This window comes from Pochonia chlamydosporia, chromosome 1 (assembly GCF_001653235.2).
Source record: "Pochonia chlamydosporia 170 chromosome 1, whole genome shotgun sequence".
Taxonomy (NCBI): Eukaryota; Fungi; Ascomycota; class Sordariomycetes; order Hypocreales; family Clavicipitaceae; genus Pochonia; species Pochonia chlamydosporia.
This window is the reverse complement of record NC_035790.1, coordinates 3,840,188-3,860,394: the sequence shown is the minus strand read 5'-3', so window position 1 is coordinate 3,860,394 and position 20,207 is coordinate 3,840,188. Positions and strand designations below refer to the sequence as shown.

The 20,207-nt window shown below is 52.1% G+C and overlaps 7 protein-coding genes across 7 annotated transcripts; 4 read left to right on the top strand and 3 right to left on the bottom strand.

Moving 5' to 3' along the window:
• Window positions 1-803: 803 nt before the first annotated feature.
• On the top strand, window positions 804-3,627 carry VFPPC_00989 (protein required for cell viability; the record flags this gene model as incomplete). The annotated part of the gene is made up of 3 exons (XM_018280900.1): window positions 804-946; window positions 999-1,411; window positions 1,463-3,627. The coding sequence occupies 3 exons, from the start codon at window positions 804-806 to the stop codon at window positions 3,625-3,627; spliced, it is 2,721 nt and encodes a 906-aa protein (XP_018149303.1).
• A 4,123-nt stretch (window positions 3,628-7,750) lies between these two features.
• VFPPC_12953 (hypothetical protein) lies at window positions 7,751-8,767 on the top strand (the record flags this gene model as incomplete). Its single annotated transcript, XM_018290730.1, has 1 exon — window positions 7,751-8,767. One exon carries the CDS (start codon window positions 7,751-7,753, stop codon window positions 8,765-8,767), a length of 1,017 nt encoding a protein of 338 aa, XP_018149301.1.
• A 1,651-nt stretch (window positions 8,768-10,418) lies between these two features.
• On the top strand, window positions 10,419-11,191 carry VFPPC_15269 (Peptidyl-prolyl cis-trans isomerase, cyclophilin-type; the record flags this gene model as incomplete). Its single annotated transcript, XM_018293022.1, has 4 exons — window positions 10,419-10,461; window positions 10,534-10,703; window positions 10,832-10,938; window positions 11,017-11,191. The coding sequence occupies 4 exons, from the start codon at window positions 10,419-10,421 to the stop codon at window positions 11,189-11,191; spliced, it is 495 nt and encodes a 164-aa protein (XP_018149300.1).
• Window positions 11,192-11,602: 411 nt separating this feature from the next.
• VFPPC_00987 (kinetochore protein fta7) lies at window positions 11,603-12,847 on the bottom strand (the record flags this gene model as incomplete). Its single annotated transcript, XM_018280898.1, has 3 exons — window positions 11,603-11,791; window positions 11,874-12,794; window positions 12,845-12,847. The coding sequence occupies 3 exons, from the start codon at window positions 12,845-12,847 to the stop codon at window positions 11,603-11,605; spliced, it is 1,113 nt and encodes a 370-aa protein (XP_018149299.1).
• Window positions 12,848-13,670: 823 nt separating this feature from the next.
• VFPPC_00986 (peptidyl-tRNA hydrolase) lies at window positions 13,671-14,556 on the top strand (the record flags this gene model as incomplete). Its single annotated transcript, XM_018280897.1, has 2 exons — window positions 13,671-13,971; window positions 14,054-14,556. The coding sequence occupies 2 exons, from the start codon at window positions 13,671-13,673 to the stop codon at window positions 14,554-14,556; spliced, it is 804 nt and encodes a 267-aa protein (XP_018149298.1).
• A 248-nt stretch (window positions 14,557-14,804) lies between these two features.
• Window positions 14,805-15,437, bottom strand: VFPPC_15268 (Cnl2/NKP2 family protein; the record flags this gene model as incomplete). The annotated part of the gene is made up of 2 exons (XM_018293021.1): window positions 14,805-15,065; window positions 15,138-15,437. The coding sequence occupies 2 exons, from the start codon at window positions 15,435-15,437 to the stop codon at window positions 14,805-14,807; spliced, it is 561 nt and encodes a 186-aa protein (XP_018149297.1).
• Window positions 15,438-15,671: 234 nt separating this feature from the next.
• VFPPC_00985 (L-aminoadipate-semialdehyde dehydrogenase large subunit) lies at window positions 15,672-19,297 on the bottom strand (the record flags this gene model as incomplete). Its single annotated transcript, XM_018280896.1, has 2 exons — window positions 15,672-18,914; window positions 19,013-19,297. 2 exons carry the CDS (start codon window positions 19,295-19,297, stop codon window positions 15,672-15,674), a joined length of 3,528 nt encoding a protein of 1,175 aa, XP_018149296.1.
• Between the last annotated feature and the right edge of the window lie 910 nt (window positions 19,298-20,207).

Here is a 20,207-nt window from a genome sequence, read left to right as displayed (position 1 = left end):
CCAAATAGACTCATGGCACCTTTCTCTTGCGCGCCATACGGCGACTGGACAGTTCTTCCCGTCAGTCCGCCTGCAAACGACTCGCACTCCGCCTGGCCGCTTTTCAGCGGCGGGCAAAACAGCAATTCATCCGCCGGCCTAAAAGACATGTCGAACAACTGACGCAATACTGTAACCAGATCTTATCTTAGGGTTAAGTTCCGAAGCTCATTCCCCCGGCTAGGTCGTGCCTCCAGTTACGGCCGGCCATGTGCTGCATACTCAGGTGTCCTGATACAGGCTTGAGGGCACACGATTTGGGTAAAAACGAGCCTTGAAGGGGGGTCTGCGATAGACATTCCTTGCGGAAAATGAGAATCGGGAAACTGTGAGGAAGGCGACGCGAGACAGGGTGCACTGATACTGATATCAGCGCGAAGGAGCGTTGAAGTATGGTAAATGTAGAGTCTCTTTTGAAAGCTGCTTCTTTCGAATGGACCATTGGGTGCGGAAATAACGAGTCTCGAGCTATGGAAGGAACAAAAAGAGGATTTTGCAGATGAAATGCTGGTGGCGGACCAAAACGAAGGCCAGGTTGTCGCGTCTGGACTTCCGCGCACGGCCCAGCCTGACGCGACAGCAGGTGACATGCATGACGTTCGTACAGTGTGTTGCACTGTGTGGATGTGTTGGTTTGCGTTCACACACTGTACGGGGTTTGAGATTGAATCGAGGAAAGCATCTATCATGGCACCATATTACCAGTTACATCTTCTAAAGAATGCCTCTCTTTTGGCCAAATAGTAATATTTGCACCATTAAAAATGACTGATTCTGCTGATTTTCAGTCTACTCAACCTCAGTTAGCTCAGCAGCTTGTAGAGGCAGCCAAGAAAGCTTTCGACCCGTCATCTGAAACGGAAACCCGCAAGCATGCCTCAAGAGCCTATAATGATATCATCGAAAAGTAAGAACCATTCTTCCTCGCATGCCCTGGCGTTGTTCTAACGGAATTAAAGGACTGAGACGTGGAGTCTTATACCAATATTGAACTCGCTGATCAAGCCCGACGCACTTCCAACATGGTTGCGTGAACCGTTTCTTGAAGCTCTTACCTTGGTGCCCATGAGACCCGACGGAGTTCGCGGAACCTTGGAGTTTGTGTTTTCTGTCCACCCCAGTACTCAAGTCACTGCTACGGATTCCCAGCAACCACAAAAGCATGGTGCGAACATCACTCATGAAGCTGTGGCTGTTGCCACGAGACTCTTGTCGATAGTACCATCTACCCTAAAGGCGGAGGAATGGTTTGAGGCAATTGGGCCACAGCTACTTCGTTTGTTTGACGGGGAGGCCGGTTCGGACTTGGCCAAAACCGCTGCTCAAATAGTTGGGTTTGGGATTCTTGGCAAAAAGGCTACAGGTGCCCCAGGTAAGCAACTCGATTGTCAGTTCAAGTCACCGACTGACCTGACCTCAAAAGGGACACCGGGATGGAATGTCTTTGCGCAACCACTGCTTGAAACGATAAATCCATCACTTAAAAAAGGGAAAGTCGACACACTTGACGGCAAAAATGAAAACGACGACGACGAGGTTATCGACCTGACTAGAGACAAGGTCATAGTTTCCGACACACAACTTGAGCAAGCGTTGAGGCGGCTGAAAGTCTTGATTCTGTCAAATCCCTCACCCGGTCTATGTATGAGACTGTTGAAGCCGATTCTTCTCCAGCTATGGGCGCTTGCTTCCATCTCAAATCCGCCAGAGGCTATTTCGCAAAGATACTACAACGCAGCACAGGCTCTGTTCCAAACCTACCTGAAGCTCTTTGGGAAGACAGAAAATATTCATCCCATAATCCAAAATATCCTCTGCCAAGGTTCTTCTGATGAGTCACGCCCCGTCTGGCAGTACCGACCCGTTGATCGGTCCAATATCGATATAATAAGACCAAATCAGTCCCAGATTGATGGCTCACTTAACTTGTCCGAGGTAGATACAAAGGCTGATAGGCTTGTGCAGATTCTTATGAAGGTTTGCTCGAATGAAGAGGTCTCCGCCGTTTTTCTTTTCCTCATGCGTCGCTGGGTACGAGTGATGGAGGAGCAAGGCAACCCTGGAATTAGAACCACGTCCAGTGACGAGCCCAGGGTTACTCCATTCCAAGACCTGGCTGAGGTTGCCGTGTTACAGAAGCTCCTAGAGCTGTCACCCGAGAAATTAGTCGGCCAATTTGACCAACTTTTAGACATAATTTGTCAAATTTTCAAGGGCGATGGCAGCACTCCGCTCGGAGACGATGTCATCTCTGTTGTGCTCAGTCTTCTCAACCTGGTTGTCACTGCATCGAGTTTCCGAAGATCAGATATCAAGCCCGAAGACATGAAGCTGATTGAGGATTCCTTGGATAGAATAAGCAAGTCCGATAGCTCCAGTGTGTCCGGCACTGCCAAGAACTTAGCCATGTTACTCAAGTATAGGGACGAGATGGACCCAGGTTCAACAGAAACATCATCTGCCCCATCAGTTCGCCAGATTGAGGATAAGAGATTGTATAATCTGGCCATGAGCTACATCACAGGAGACGCCGATAACCCCCCACCCGTTGTTTCCGAGGGCCTCAACATACTTTCGACACTCATATTAGCAGAAAGCCCTATCCTGGATGTCACAGCTGTCACAGTCCTAATTTCAAATTTGCTGAAGGACAATGAGGACTACATTAATCTTAGGGTGGTAAAGGTCTTTACCCAATTGGCCAACAAGCACCCCAAATCAACGATGCAGGAGCTGGTTGATAACTACTTGGACTCTCAAGAAAAATTGACTACTGATGTTCGACTGAGGTTTGGAGAGGCCCTTGTCCAAGTTATTGAACGCCTCGGGGAAACATTCGCGGGCGATGTGGCTAAAAATACATCGGAAACGCTACTGGCCATCGCTGGGCGGCGGGGATACAGACCCAAAACCATGGCCAAACAAGCCCGCGAAGAGAAGCTTGCAGCCTTGAAGAAGTCACAGCCCTCGAGTAGTAAGGATGACGATGAGGATATGGACCTCGACGATGACAATAATACTACAGAAGAGGAGAAAGCTGGTAACGCCATTATAGCGCAAATACTACAAGGCTGGGAGAGCAAACGTGGCACGGAAGATGTTCGAATGAGAGCGTCCGCCCTTTCCATCTTTGGTGTTGCCTTGGAGACCAACATTGTCGGTATTGGACCGACTATTGTATCAAATGCCGTTGATCTCTGCATCAATGTCCTGGCCATTGAGAGAGATCTGGAATATGGAATCCTGCGTAGAGCAGCTATTGTCGCTGTCTTGAGCTTTGTGCGGGCATTGGACCAGGCAAGAGAATCTGGCCACACGCTTGGTTTTGGGCTTACGGATTCCAGTCGTGAAGATATTCAACGGACTTTGAATTATGTGGCAGACACGGATAACGATGGAGTTGTGCAGCAACATGCCCGAGACGTGGTGGAAAGTCTGGGGAACTGGCATGCAAGCAGTCTGCTCTCTCAACCAACGCTTGCAAATCCCGACGGTCTGGCTCGTCTGGCAGGGCTGACGGTCAATCCTGAAGCAAATAGGAGCGACATATCCAAGCAACCTCGCCCCAGAATAGAAGAGGTGGAATGATGAAAACACAGAAACTTGTTCAGTCCTGGACTGATACAGCGCTGCTTGTGTATGGATGGAGGAAGCGGACCACAGACTCGTCCACATTGGCAGTCTTCTTTATTGAACTTGAGATGGTGCGACGTACAATGCAACGAAGCATCAGATGGAATTGAGGCGGTGCTACTCAGATTCATGCTTCACTGGTAGCCCAGTATGCATTCAGATCTTTGATGTGGTGAGATTACCTAGATCTGATACAGGGGTCCTGAGGATCAAGGATCTGCAACCGTGCAATGCACTGGTGTGAAAACTAGAACAAGAGGCATGGCTATTATTAATCCGTGATTCCGGCGGGTGAATGATACCTTGCAGCCTTGGTTGCTGACGTTCGAGGCTATACCTGTACTTACTTGCCACAAATTAAGAACAGCGATGGGTGATTACAGTCATCTCAATATATTGGGCCAATTTCGCGGGAATTGCGAGTGGATTTTGGCTTGAGATGAACAGAGTATAGGAAGGGTTCCGTACTCCACGTAGCATTCAATGCATTGGTCATGACACGATTCGCGGAGGTGACCCGGTTGAGTCCTGGTTCTGCTTGACGGTTCGGCGTCATCAGATGAGACGTCGGCGAGACGTGGACCTGGCTGTCGGCAGAGGGGACCAAAAAAAAGAAAAAAGAAAAAAAAATCTTTACTGTGCCGGTACATGTACTGTAAAAGCCTCAGCTCAAATTAGAGTGTAGCAGCTTGATTACTGTACGGTGCAGTAGAAGACAACTCTGGGCAGCCACAGTTATCCGATGGAAAAGAAACATATGAGGGAATTCGGTGAATTGAAGGCTCAAGCCTTCCGTGTAAGCCGTGTAAGAACAGGCGCTGGTATGTCAAAGAACGGACATGAAACGTACGCCTTGCCACCACCCCGCGAGTCACTGGCGACGGGGTGGACCAGAGGGTTGACTCCTCGGCCATTTGGACATCTGGGACTGGTGAACCTGCAATGTGAATGATGTTTCGAACCCTCACTGTCAGCAACTTGGGTGTCGGTGTGTTCCTGGACTGGGAAATGCAGGATGGTGGAGCAAAAATAGAACAATGCAATGTTTGCACTCCCCGTCGCAACAAATGGCCGAAGGTGTGCAAGCACCACGGTGGACTTTCGTTGGTGGCGGTTTCAGCGTCTCAGGGAAACAATGTGGTTTGCTGGAGTTGGGAACCAAGCCGCGGTTTGCTCGCATCTAGATTCGCGGAGGGTGCGGATTTGCCTGGGAGAATTGAGCCTGGTGGTTCCCTGGAATGTTTATCCACACAGACAGGGTCCCATCTGTGGTCAATGGTGGTCAAGTATGCACACCTCGGAGGTAGCAAGGTGATGGGTCGAAGAGTGGCAACTGGAAAAAAGCTTAACGGCACGATCTCTTTGTTGTAGAGAGCCGTTTTGATCCCATTTGTCCACTTGCAGGCATGTTGATGGCCTCGAACTTTTCCGGCTGCTCTGCTTTGTTGCAGACAGTGGTACAGTATATCAAATATCTGACCAGACAGCTTTTTAGATGATGGAAGAACCGATGAAGGTGGGCCAAGCATTTGAGCAAACTGTGGAGTGAACCAGTTGACGTCTTACCGCCACCGAAGCCAGGGCGTAGTGTAGTTGTAGAAGTTTACGCAGGAATCCGTCCTTGTAGCAACCCAGACACCAGGACGTCGAAGTTCAGCGCTTTTCAATATGTGTACTGGTTTTTGGACGCATTTGTTCCCGTATTTGTTCCCGTATTCATGGTGTAAACATTAATACCAGCTGGACACTTCGCAAGGGCTTTGAAGTACGGACCATACTCTTGAGTATGCATCTTGCTGACGCTGTGGACCATTACTGACTGAGAGGTGGAAAGCCGCAAATTACAGTATGTTGAATATGTGGTGTAACTGAGCTTTATTGACCAACATTTGAGTGAAAGCCATTCGTTCTCGATGAAACGGTGCTGTCATGGCTCGGGCAGGCACTGACAGAGTTGACGGGGCCAATGTGAGCTGGCTGAAGGATAACGCCACAGCCACCAACTTCGTGGCATCTGTGAACACCGTCGTGCCTAGGAGATAGGAACCATTGTCCTGTCAGTTTTCATATCATTTGCCTGTGGATATCAAGTGTAGTCAGTGCAACCAAGAAGGCGTTGGTTGCCATCCTGAGCCCTTATTGCATGATGCTGGTGACATGCCAAATGAGATATTTGGGAGCAAGCGCAGAGAAAAACCAACCAGATGTGCCTTACGTGTGCCCTACAGCCGGACCAAAGACGACAGACAAAAGCACAGTCAGTGCTGCGCAGTGCATTGTTGTACAGACTATCACTTCTTGCAGAGTAATACGACGCTGCACTATCCAGGAGACGGAGGAGGTTGGTAGCAAACCCGACAAGAATGCGGCACCCAACATTGAGCCTTTGAACGAAGGGCAAGAGATGTGAGGGGATGTCTGGACGCCGAGCAGGGGATTGTCAAAGCAGATCGTTCTTTGGCTCGGGAAGGCGCCGTGGAGTGGAGCCTGATGAGTCTGCTGCAGGGTTGTCCATCGACGGTTGGCTGACAGTTCGTCTCAGAATCGTGCTTCTTCCCGGTACCTGCATCTAGCGCCATGGCTCCTGCCCCTGAGCTAAAATCGTGCAAGGGAAGGAACCACCCAGCGACGAGAACAAGCCAGCAGCGCCTCATCGATCGGGCCACGCGAATGTTGGGCGCTTCTACTCCTACTCTGTACGTATGCATCTGACCACCTGGCTGCCTCTGGCCGGCAACCTTACATTGAAGTTGATGTCCTTCGAGTAACAATGGTTGAATCACATCGCATAGCATCCTGTCAGCCCTCACCCAGGAACTGAGCTGAATTCTGCTATTTGACGGAGGCTATCACGGCACAAATGCATCGCTGACCGATTGGCGCCCGCCCTCGCCGCATCACCAATGCCTCTTCTATGCTTGTCGACCTTCGATTGGATGTCGGAATAATGTGCCCAGCTTAGGTTTTCCCCGGCTGCTTCAGATTGTCTACGACTGCGTCGCAACAATGAAATGGGGCCCAAATCAGGCGTGGAAAGTTCCAGTCTCCTTTGAGGATATGATGAAAAAACACTCCAGCCTTGAGGTTACGCAGCCCCAGCAGGCGTTTTGCCGTTTCGCTCTCGGCTTGTCATTTTTATGACCCAAGCAACCAAGCAAAGAAGCAAGGTCTGGGAGTTTGTTTTTTTCATTTATTATTACTGTATTCTCTCATGGCTGGCATTCGTTGATGGGGCATTTGTGTCATCTTGAAGTGGCTGTGTGCCTTCATTTTGATCTTTGCCTTGGCTCTGGGTCTTTAGCAGGTGGAGTCGGTTGGGATTGAATCAAGGCACAAAGATGGGCGTGGAGACAGAAACACAGCCAGTCCAAGGTTCTAAGTTGATGAAGGGAAGGGCAAATCACAACCTGTTCGTCGGATTTTTCCTCGAAGGCTCTTCACAACCTCCTGGTCAGGGGTCCCCTGGTCCCTGTTCATGTTTTGGCCCCATGCACATCAGCATCCGACCCTGGCGTCACTCAACACACCAGACCCCACTCGCAACGCCAACTTCTTCGTGTTGCTGCTATCTATGTCTATGCCGTGTACATGGAACTGGCTGGCGTGGTACGGTTGACAAGAACCACACAGCAATGGCTCTTCCTTGGCTACTCCGCCCCCCTCCTCTCTTCTAGCCTTGATTTAATATACCCTCATTCTCTCTTGGAAATCTTTCGTTTTTTTCTCTTCCTCACCCTCTTTTCTTTCTCAAGTCAAATCTGACTACTTTCATTCACTCCTTTTGGCGCGTTCCATACCGCCGTCCTTGCTATCACAGCTTTATATCGATTCACGACGTCAAGCAGGCTACGTCTCACTGAACCACTGACCATTTTATCATTTTCATTCTTTATCTTCAAGTGAGCAAGCTAGGCTACCACTTATTTTCCAACGCGGAATCGACTTTCGCTCTTTGTCTACTTTACAGTCAAGATTTGCTCGGATTGAAAGAGAAGCATAGCCTGATATCAGACTATCATTCAAAACATCAGCCCGAAACCACCATCACATACACCCTCTTACATACACCACCGTCAAAATGAAGTCTACTGTTGCTGCTCTCGGCATGTTGGCCGCTGTCGCCTCCGCCTATTCCCCAGGACGACACCTGCACTTCCCTCGTGGCAATGCTACCGCTACCGAAAACTTGACAACCTTGACCATCAAGACAACCCAGGTTCACACTATTACTAGCTGTGCTCCTACTGTCACCAACTGCCCGGCCCATCCTACCGGCATTGCCACTCTGCCCGAGTCCCAGAAGACCACCATGGTTGTTACTGACACCATTGTCCTGACCACGACCGTCTGCCCCGTGTCCGACGTTCCCAAGATCTCATCTTCAGTCATTGCCAAGGCTTCTACCGGCGGTCTCACTGGCTCAACTCTGTCTCCGACCGTGATTACAACAGCTATTCAGCCAACTCGTCCCGCCAATGCCTCTTCCGTCGAGCCCGTGACCCAGCCCAGCATGACTACCAAGGTCACTCCTGTTGTCACCTCCAAGACCGTGACCATGACTCTTGGAACTGGCTCTAGTGCCTCCGTCGCCACCACCGTTGTTCCCGTCACCGTCCAGAAGACCATCACTGTTCCTTGCTCCCAGGCAACTGCTGATGCCACTGGTACCGACCAGACGACCACCACAACTGCGACCACCAAGATCACCCGCACTATCACTGTCTCCCGAACTCATCCCACGGGCCCAGCTGGAGGCAATGGTGGAAACGGAGGTAGCGGAGGCAACGGTGGCAGCTGTGACTGTGCTGGCTCTACTGTCACTGTCAAGGAGACCGTCACCGCCCCTGCTTCCACTGTCTACGTGACCATTGGCGGCGGCTCTGATGCCACCGGCGCCGGTATTGAGCAACCCTCTGTTACTCAACCAGCTGGCAACAAGCCTACTGCCAGTGAGGAGGCTCCCGCTTCTTCTGACTGCCCTGATGAGACGACTACTCTCCAGCGCACCGTTACCGTTGTCCCCTACCCCACTGGCAACGGCACCCACACCAGCGGCTCGGCTAAGCCCTCTGGTTTCGCTCGTCTCCGCCGCTAAACTTTAGCCAGTGATGTTGCAGGACAACCAAGGCCAAAAGCAAAAAGGGCGGATGATGAATTTCACTTGATTTTCTTTTGGGAGCCATTTGCATGTCATGGGAGCGGATTTCTCGGCGGCATGGTGGAGGAAATAGGCACTTGTTTGTTTCATGCCGGCCTTATGTTGAGGGGAAGAAACCGGATATAGAAGAGGAGGACAGCATTTATTTTTCACGTCTCCATAGGGCAAAATTACGGATCTTTTGTACCGTGGGTTTTATATGATATCAATTCAACAATCTATGCAAAGCCAATCGCTCGTGCCTTTGCCTAGGGACAAGGACAACAATGGTTCATTATCTCGTTGATTTTGCTTGAGATGCCAAAACAGCCTCGTGGCATGTATTAACGGACCACCCGGCGCTTGATATGGGTCGGCGGTGTGGGCTCTTGTCGCAAGACATGCTGTCAGCTGGGGAGTCTTTGGATCTCGGATGGAGGGTGCTTTCTTCTATTACTTTCGTGTGTATGTATATATGTATTTTATCTTGGTCCGCATGACTTGATCTCGAGAATAAATGCTGTGGAATGGCGGAAAATGCTTTACTATGCTGGGTGCCATGTTATTGGCATCGATGGGTGATCTGACAATCAGTGTGCATGGTGGATGCAAGATGTCTGGCGCGCTCTTGTCTCGGCGGCCAAGGCCAGATGCGGCAGACTGTGTCGGCCCTGCGACAAATGTGGAGGGACTATGTATTTCGATCACGGTAACAATACGAATTGACCGGCATTTGGGTTATGGACGGCGGAAACGTGTTTCCACGTCGCTATATTTGGAGCATTGATGGTACGGCATGTACGCGGACGATCAAACGCGCGGCATGAGATGCTGAGGGGCACACACAAAGACCTCCTCGAGAGCTGGGACAGCAGACGTGGCTGCACAGGAGGATTGGCCAGCAGAGAAACTTGCAATTTACATGAAGTGCATGTGTCTCAAATTAGCTTCTGACGTGTATATATCTGACCAGCCTGGGGGATAAAGGGTCATTTGGCTGTGACATGCGTACTGTGCAACTCAAGAAGCTGTTGAAGTTTGCCGTACTCGCACTGTACCCATATTCGGATAGTAGCTTTGACAGCTCCGGCAAGAATGGCGGCCGCAACGGGAGCTCAACCCTCCATCCAGTTGGGCTTCTGCTGCCTGGCTGTCCTGTACTGTACCGTATCTGCTTGTAGAAATTACATCACAGCATGTACATTGGGCGACGTTTCTCAACATGAACCAATGCACCTGAATGGCGTCAATTGACGCTTCTGCCAAATCGCAGCTGACTGACCCTGCGGATTCGTTACGTACCTCATGTACGTCAATCGAAGCACAAAGAAGGAGCTCAGCTCAGCTCACCCAACCAGATGGTGGCGGTGGCAGCATGAAACCAAAGGTCCACGCAACAAAGAAAGCTGATTGGCACAAGAGCTGCCGGCTGCTCCCACCAGCAACCATGTTTTTGATCCGTTGCAATGTTTTTCTGCCAATCCCCCGCCAGCATCTTAATGACGTTTGACCCCTCACTTGCTTCCCCTCCATTCGAGATTTCCCTCCTTCATCAACATCCCCCTCCATTGAACCAAATCTTCCATCCATTCGCATCAAATCGGACATCATGGCCCAACCCCAGGTCTACTTTGACGTCTCCGCCGACGGCGGTAAGTTTTACCTTGTTGATTGCCTGCGAAATGAGGAAACAATTGATGGCTGACGATGAAGCTCTCTTGTAGCTCCCCTTGGCCGCATCGTCTTCAAGCTCTACAACGATGTAGTCCCCAAGACTGCCGAGAACTTCCGCGCTCTCGCTACTGGTGAGAAGGGCTTTGGCTATGCCGGCTCTTCTTTCCACCGTGTCATTCCCGACTTTATGCTTCAGGGTGGTGACTTTACCAACCACAACGTAAGTGTTTTTCTTCTTCTTTGTTTACCGTTGCGGCCCTTGGCAACGGCGGGGGGACTAGCTCCCGGCAGCTAGCACTACAGGCTCCCTCACTTCAACGCAGAGTCTGTGTACTAACAACCTCTTAGGGCACTGGTGGCAAGTCCATCTATGGTGAGAAGTTCGCCGACGAGAACTTCAAGCTGAAGCACACCAAGCCTGGTCTGCTGTCCATGGCCAACGCCGGCCCCAACACGTACGTCGTGCACCTCTTTCCTCCCTACTGTCTAGCCAATTGGCAAAGGACACCATAGGACTAACTTGTATTTTGCAGCAACGGATCCCAGTTCTTCATCACCACCGTTGTCACCTCGTGGCTCGATGGCAAGCACGTTGTCTTCGGTGAGGTCACCGAGGGTCTGGACGTTGTCAAGAAGATTGAGTCCTTCGGCAGCGGCTCCGGCAAGACCAAGAAGTCTATCAAGATTGACAAGAGCGGTCAGCTGTAAATGTCTTGACCTCTTGGTTTGGTAACTAGACTCGTCTGAATTGGTACCTTTTTGATTGCGCTCCAAAATGAGCTAGCTATAAAAATGGTCGGCCAGATATGGAGACCGAATACAACAAGATGGGTCTAGAAATATTAAGCTCCAGTATGCACTGTGTGATGTACGATGTGATATCAGAACCTCTTCCACGTATAATGTAGATAAATGGCAGTGCGGTCAGGTCATAAATTCGTAATTCATTCATAGAGGCTGCGCACAACCCCACCATGTACGTTTCCATCGCAAAATGCAAAACATCCACCAGCGCCTCTCGTTTTCCCTTGGCCCAACCATTGCACCCCAAGTATTTCAATCCAATGTATACAACTCTGCAACATGAGACAAAACCATCCATTTCTGCAATGGCTTAAATTACCCCAAAACAGCCCGCTCATACGTCCTCTGATCCACATACTTTAACAGCACCGCCCTCAGCGCAGCCTTGCTCCTCGTCACCATGGGCAAAATGCCCTCCGTCTGCTCCAAATTGCCCCGTATACTGTCAACATGATGACTCAATTGCACTGCCAAGTCGTGCATTTCACCATCATTTTGAACGCCCTGCCACACTCATCATCAGTAAAATATCCCCACCAACGCCGTCTCCAAATTAGTCAAAAGAAGCAGGGTAGTAGAAACTCACAGTAAACGCACTCCCCGCCGCCGTCGCCGCATCCCTAGTAAACAAAAACCCATCATTCTCCTTGACGCCCTCCCCCCCATCCTCCCTCTTCACCGACGGCGCCGGCGTAAAAACATGCGCCTTCTTAAGCAGCCTCCTCTTATCCCTAGCCTGGTCCCTCGCATCGGCCTCCAAGTTCCTCAACGTCTCGTAGTCCTGCTCCAGCTCCTCCTCCATGGCCTCCTTCTCCCTGCGCAGGACCTCGAGCCCATCCAGCGCCGGCTCCAGCTGCCTCTCGAGATTGAGCTTCCCATCCAGGACGCTCTCGAAGTTAAGCTCCACCTCACGTCCCGCGTCGCTCTGCAGCGGCGCGCGGCCCACGGGCGCGGGCATGCTCGCCGGCGGGAAGGGCAGGCCGCGGGAGATTTTGCGCGCGATGCGGTGCGATATCTGCCGCAGGGCGGAGGAGGTGTGCGTCCGGCGGAGGTGTGAGTCCGACAGGCGTTGGAGGATGGGACGCTGTGCGTACTGGAGGGTTGTTGAGACGGCGGTTAGGGAGGCGTTGGTCAGGGGAGTCCATTTTGATTCGATGGCGGATTGGCGGACGCGTCGGGTGTGAGGGGCGACGTGGACGTAGGGTTTTTCGGGGGACGCGAGCGGTGGTCGGGATTGTTCATTATCGTCTGGCTGATGTTGAGGGTGGTTGGGTTGGGGGATGCCGCGACGGCCGATGACGGCTGCGGGTTGTGTTTCGCGAGGACGTTTTGTCGGTCTGTCTTGGGCTGTTGACGAGGCCCAGCTTTCGCGGAGGGAGGACTGCGTGCGCTTGCGTTGGGTGTTGTTGGAGGAGCTTTTTCGGGGTTGTGCGGCGCTGCTTTGGGCTTCGAGGAGTTTGGACGCGTTGGATGGACGACCGCGTTTGCGCTTGGGGGGGTCTGGTGCCTTTGGAGGGTTAGTTGAGGTGGTTGACGGGTGGTGAGGGTTGAGGGTACCATTTGTGATTACTGCGCTGAGGCTATGATGATGTTTTTTGGGGTGTCATTGTTTGGGTTGTCTGGAGTTGAGAAGCGTGGATGTAAGTAGTAGATAGTGGCGTTGATGATGATGGACTGTGTGCTTAAGGAGCCCCACGTGAGCTGGGTGATGCGAACTGCTGGTTCGTGGTCGTACCAATGCCGACGTAATATATGCAGAGTCAGAACATGCAAAGACTCAATAAGTAAAAGATGTCAATTGTTTTGTGAACATGTATTCATTGGCCGTGATTAATGCAAGTCAAGATGAAATGAACGGAACGCTGCAAAAGGTCCCTATTAGCCTGATGTCAATTCAATATTCAAGATTGACTTCCCCATCCGCCCCACATTCCCTGTCCACTGCTTGTCACCAAACCTGTCGCACTGCAGAACCCACGCCGACCACTAACACTGCCCGCAATGGCTACCCATCCAATGATTGGCTTTCCGTCACCCCTTCCAGCCAACCACATCCCTTACGTCAACCCCCAATCCACTGCACAGCATCGTTGCTAGGCGAAACCAATTCACCTCGAGCTCTCTGCTTCCATCAAGCTCTTCTCCACGACCCCCAAACCAGGCAGAGCGCATAACTAGATTAAACTCCGCCTGAGCCCCTGCACCTGCAACCCATCGCGCCGCCACTCGACCAGACACATTTGCGCAACCTGTCTCTCCGACACTCCGTCTGCAATTTTCCACTTCATCTCATTTCCCTTTTCATCGCAGGCAACGTGTTCTTTCTCTTCTCACCAGACACCGTATCGACTTTCTTGATTCACGCGCCAAAAATCCAGCAACGATGCGCTTCTCTGCTTCTGCCGTCGTCGCGGCCCTGCCACTCCTGGCGTCCGCCCAGCAAGATCCCCTTGGCCAGTACAAGGCGCAGTTCCAGACCTTCATGGACAAGATTGGCTCGTATGTTCCTAACCCGGGTTCGCATGATCCCGTGGCGGCGCTGGAGGCCAAGCTGGGCAGCATGAAGATGTCGACCTTGACGCTGGAGAACTGGAAGGACACGCTGTACGAGCCTGTTGCTCCGGGGGCTACTGTGCCTACGGAGTGGTGGGTTTTGGTGTCTGGTCGCAACAAGACGTGTTACGGTGAGTTTTTTATTGCGTTGGAGAAATAACAACTTCACACAGATTTGAGCAAGTGTTTTGTATTCGGGCTAACGTATGGTAGGCCACTGCGGCAACGTTGAGCAGGCCTTCAACGAAACGGCCGCCAAGTTCGCCATCCTCCCTGGCTCTCCGCACATGGGCATGCTCAACTGTGACGACCAGCCTATCCTGTGTAATGCGTGGTCCGCCGGCGCCGGAACCGTCTGGTCCTTCAACATGCTTCCTGCCCCCGCGCCCGTGGACATCTACAAGAAGCGACTGAACCTTACGTCCACCACGTCCGATGACCTCGTCAAGCTCAGGACTGCCGACAAGGAGAAGGCCGGCTTTGTGCTCCTCGATTCGTGGTTCCACCCCTTCAACGGCAAGGTCACTGAGCTGGGTCTGTCCGTCCCCTACGGTTACATCATGTGGGCATTTGGCCTCGTCCCCAACTGGCTCTTCATGTTGATTGTGTCCTTTGCAAGCCGAAGCATGATGGGTAACCGACTTCAGCCTGGTGCTGGTGCACCCGGTGGCGCTGGTCCTCGCGCTGGTGCTCCTGGCCAACGCCGAGCTCAGTAAGCTTTTTCGTCTCATGGGGAGCTCGCGACGTGGTAATAATTCCTTGGTTTTCAACTACGACTTGTGTTAGGTATATGATTTGCAGGAGAAACGTGGCATATTACGGCTTCAGGGGGAAAAGGTGGAAAATGACAGGATATCCATAAAGGAGGCGGATGTGTAATTTTGGATGTAGATTTTTTGTTGTTTCCAAAATCAACAATAGCAGCGACTTACTCTTATCGTTTTTTGGTATCCAATGCCTGTAGTTACGTCTTACTCGCACACGCATCCCGTAAAGAAGTGAGGCCCTCCAAAACACCATCCTTTAGCCGCGCGTTAGAAAGCTTGCCATACTGCAAGTCACTCAAATCGTCGACAGTCTGGCGTATCTCAGCCACCAAGTCCGCTTCCTCATCCTCCAGTCTCTGAATCTCGGACTCTAGCGTCGCAGCCGCACCATCTAATTCGGGAATCACCGTGCGGAGCGTATATTTCGAGCGTTTGGCACCGGATTTATCCCCAAAAAGCTGCACCTCTTAGCATTCCATAACTTCAACTACATCCCCAATCCAGTAATACAGTAGGGAATAGAAACATACCGCCCTCTCAATTTCAACTTCTGCATCCCCATCATTATCCCTACTCTCTTCCAGTGCCACGCGCAGTACTTCTCGCCGCATAGACACACCCCGCCGGGCCTCGACGTCAATGTTCTCGGTGACGGTGTCGATGATGGCGTTCCGCTGGGCTTGGAGGTCGCGGTAGAGGAGGCGCACTTGGGGGTGTGCTTGCCAGGAGCGCGGGAAGAGGGACCGGAATTGGTCGAGGGTTTGGATGGATTGCAGGGGCGCGGGGATGAGGAGGTAGTGCGATAGGATGGCGGATTCTGTGGGTGCCATTTTGTTTGGAGTTTGGAGTTTGGAGTTTGATGTTTGGGGGATGTTTTTGGGACGCGTGAGGTGGGTTGTGGTTGAAGTGCAGGTAAAGTACCTACCTACCTAGGTAGGTAGGTAGGTGGGGATGTTTGTCACTGGTGCATGTCACGATTGAATACATGTAAACAGATTTACGTTACAGAGTTTGTAAAATGTAAATTGACAACACGCTTTTTAGTCACTAAATACACTTTTATTTTACTTGCCGCCTCGTCCGCCTACGGATCCTGCAGCATCGAGCTGCGCCTGACTTAAGGGGAGCTCTGGGAGCGCGCGGCCCCGTCCAGTCGGCCAACCTACGAAGCGAATCTCAGCCAGGTATCGCAGATATCTGCCCACGTCCTCTCTTCCCACGCCGTAACCGGCACTTTCGTCAATGCCAGTCCAGTTCTCGGCGTCGTCCTTGAGAATCTTGACGGCATTGCGGTCGTCTAATTCGGGGGCGCGGGTATTGGCAGGGAGGTCATTGACGCAGAAGTGGTATAGCGGCATGAGGGCGTGCTGCTCCAAGTCCTTCTCCGGACCACCTGCGGAGACGTAGTTCTCCAATTCTTCCTTCCAGGCGTCGTAGGCGACCTCGGGGACCTTGTAGCCGTAGTATTCCAGCAGTGAGAGGTACTCGCTCATCCGGAGGCGCGGGTGGCCGGTGACGTGCACGACGTGTACGCCGTTGGGGAGCGGGTTGAGGGCCGATGCGACGACTACGCGGGCGACATGGTTGACGGGGACGGAGTTGACCGTGTTGACGATCTTGGGCCGTACGCTGAGCTGGATGCAGCCCTTGAGCATGCGGATGAGGAAGTCGTCGGTGTTGCAGACGCCAGACTCGGAGTCTCCCAGGATGTATCCGGGTCGAACGACTGAGCCGCGGAGACCACGGCGGCCAGCTTCGCGGACGAGCTGCTCTGACACCCACTTTGTTTGACCGTAGCCGGTGCCCAGGCCGCTGCGGCTGCCCATCATGTCGTCGTCTTCGGAGAGGGCGGACTGTCCTGTACCGACTTGCTGCTCTGACAGCTTGACGTAGTGGTCGGTGTCGAGCACGCTGGTTGAGCTGACAAAGGTGAAGGTCTTGGGCTTGCCTTCGTTGCAGAGCCTCATGGCATCGACGGTGGAGATGACGTTGGCAGACATCATGTCTTGATATCGCTTGACCCAGTGCACTGTAGCGCCGTTGTGGATGACCACGTCCACGGTTTCTGTAAGCATCTTCCATGATGGCGCGTCGATGCCGAGCTGCGGCTGCATCAAGTCGCCGACAACACAGCTAAGGCGGCCTTCCCATTCACTACGCCACAGGCCATAGCCCTCAAGTGATCTTTGGAGACGCGAGAATGCGGCGCTGGGTTCTTTGGCGCTGCGAACGTGAGCAATCAACTGGACTGATCGGCTGGTGCGCTCGAGGATATCCTTGATCAAGTAGGCGCCTAGGAAACCGGTGGCACCGGTGAGGAACACGGTGGGCTTCTGTCTCGCACGAATGGTAGACGGCTCTGCGGATTGGTACTTGGCAGGGAGCTGCTGGATGAGTTCATCGAGAGAGAGTGCATAGGCTGGATCCTGTCCTCCGTCAGAGCTGGCTGCGTCGGCACCGCCTGAGCTGAGCTGCTTGTCGACTTGGGCACTGAACCCGGACAGGCTAGGGTGCTCATAGAGCAGATTGATGGATATGTTTGCTCCCAGGGTCTTACGCATGACAAGGAGCATCTGCTGGGCCAAAAGACTGTGACCTCCGAGGTCGAAGAAGTCGTTCTGAGGGCTGATGGTCTGCGCATTAAGACCCGGGATAAGTTCTGCCCACTTGGTAGCAACCGTTCGCTCCGTTTCCGTCATGGACTCCCATCGCCTTACGTCCGCGTCGGAGGCATCTTGAATTTGCTCCGCGATATCGGGGAAGGGCAGGTTGGGTTTGTCAACCTTGCCGTTGGGGTTGAGAGGCAGCTTCGCCAGGACGATAAAGGTGGTGGGAACTGCGTAGGCCGGCAATCGACCCTTGAGATGCTCACGAAGCTCAGCCTGCATACGTCGGAATCGTGTAAAGTACACCTTTGTAGGGCCAATATCTGTGCCCTCTTCCTCGACATCCTCCAAACCCTGGGCGGCCAGGAACTTGGGCCATTCGTTCAGCTCGGGGACGACATAGCTGACAAGGGTGGCTTCTTCGTTTCTGTCTCTTCGGACCAGAGTCTTGCAGTCGCGGATAAGGCGACTCTGGCTCAAGTTGCTGTCAATGTCGTTGAGCTCGATTCGGAAACCACGGATCTTGACTTGGTCGTCGGCTCGTCCAGTGCACTCGACGTCACCAGATTCGAGATAGCGGCCCATGTCACCCGTTCGGTAGAGTCTATCTCTAGGTCCCTTGTAATACTTTCTCCAAGGCTCATCCTTGTTGGCGGCAGCCTGGTCCTTTTGGGTCCAGTGGTCGGCGCTGACAAACCACGAAGTCAAAAACTTCTTTTCATTGAGTGCAGGATCTCCTCTGTAGCCTTCAGCGAGACCAGCTGCACGTACATAGATTTCGCCCACTTCCCCGACACCACACAGCTTCTGAGGCTCCTGTCTGTTGACAACGAGAAGCTGTACGTTCTGCATACCCGTTCCAGCAGGGACGGTGTCCTTCAACTTGTCCATGTAATCCGGCTCCTTTGCCCGGCTCGGGATCTCGTAGTAGCTAACTGATCTCTGCGTTTCGGTCGTTCCATACATGTTTACAATGTTTACATTAGCTGCGAGGTGCCGCAGACTCTTGCAATCTCTTGTTGTAAGGACATCTCCTACAAAGAAAGCTCGGTCTAGCGATGGGAATTCGGCAGATGCGCCGCCAACGAGGATTTGACCCATGGCAGGGGTCAAATGGGTCACGGTCGGTTGATGGTCTCTGAACCACTCGGCGAGTCTCTCGTGCTGGATGTCTTCCTTGGAGGGAACAAGAAGCTGGGCTCCGAGGAAGAGGGGCGTGAAGATGTCTCTTTGGATGGGGTCGTGAGCGATTCCCGACAGCATGGTGAACTTGCTCTCCGCACTGAGGTTGAAACGTTCGGCCATCCAGGGGAAGTACTTGGCTAAACTGTAATGGCGGCCCAGAACACCCTTTGGTCTGCCTTCACTGCCAGAGGTGAAGGACAGAGTAGGGTTGCTATCAGGTCCAACCAGCACAGCAGGAGGCAGCTCAGCCTTGGCTCTGACCGTCTCAAATACGTCCCGGCCGTCCACCTCCCCACCAAATAGGAAGCCGTCATCGCCAATTCGGAGGGAGGGAACCTCAGTCTTGAGCTTGAGCTCTTCGTCAATATATCTCCGCACTAGAGGAGCGAGAGGACCGGCTTCGTCTGTGGCTCGGGCAATGTTGACCAGTGCGCAAGGCTGAGCAACTTCGAGGTAGATTTGTTGTCGAGTTGGCGGATATAAAGGATCAAGAACACTCATAGTAGCTCCAGCGGCCTATGACGAGAAAGGTTAGAGATCGATCTAAGACAATGGCATGCTGGGTGGTATTATTACCACCTAGTCAGGGAGTTGCGCCAACTAGTATTACATACCAAAGTACCCATGATGGCAACTACCAAATCCACAGATCTGTGTGCCCAAATCATCACCACATCGTTGTGTTGGACACCAGCATTGTGCAAGTGATGTGCGAGGATATTTGACGCCTCATGGATCTGGCGGTATGTAAAGGTCCTCTCGGGAGACTCTGATGACTTGGTCTCGACGACGCATATTCTATCCGGATGTTTCTTTGCATTTTCGCTGAAGTGAGATTGAATTGAACCGATGTAGCCGGACCAGTCAAGGTCTACCGTGGGATCCGGTAGTACAGCCATGGTGGTGATGCTGGATTTGTGACGTCGATGGGCCGTGGGGTTGAGAGATAAATGGCCAGCGGTGTAAGGGAGAGGAGTGGGCAGGTAAGGGCAAGGTTGAATTGACAAGAATCAATGGTAAGAATAGAAGTGTCAATTCGATGCAAGAAGGCTTGTGGGAGGTTTTAGGTGTCAAGGAATTGACGGTTAAATGTTTTGTCTCCAGAAAGCTTTACTTGAGTCACCAATGTCGATTGCGAAATCGGCTTGGGCGCCCAAAAAAAAAGTCGAGTGCAATGTGGGCAACGTGGGGTTCAAATTGAGAAGAATAAATAGGTCAACATTGAATGGGCACAAGCGAAATGCACAGGCTCATCAACTGCCGTAGGTCAGGCTCAAGTGGCGCAAGCTGAAGAGATGCTTGGCTTTTATTTTGTCCTCTAATATTACTCAATATATAGCTTGAATTGATGTTGGGATCGGAATCAGCTGCTTTTTCCTCGTAAAGACGCTGACATGCATGTGTAAATGCGACCTCGGATTGCGAACGAAGTGGCGGCTCAATGGATGTTGGGTTTGAGAAGCTGATGAAAACCATACAACTGGCAATAGTGTAATGCAATAAAGTATATTTAGCAGTTGGATACTCTAAATCAATATGCCACAGTCTCACCGTATTTCTTTACTTTTTCAGCCCTTTTTCGTCAGCGTTCAACAAATTCGCCAGTCGAGGCTTGGAAAGCCTTTGGCAGCTGCAGCCAATCAGAGACGATTCCCAATGGCGGGCGCTGGCTCCTGCAGACTGGGAAGAAAATCGCGTCGCGTGCCGATGAAAGTGTCCGGTCTTTTGGTCTGGTCTGCTCTTGGCTTGGCTTGGGCTGTCAGACACTCCATGCTCCATACTAGGTACTTCCACAGCACCATACTTTAC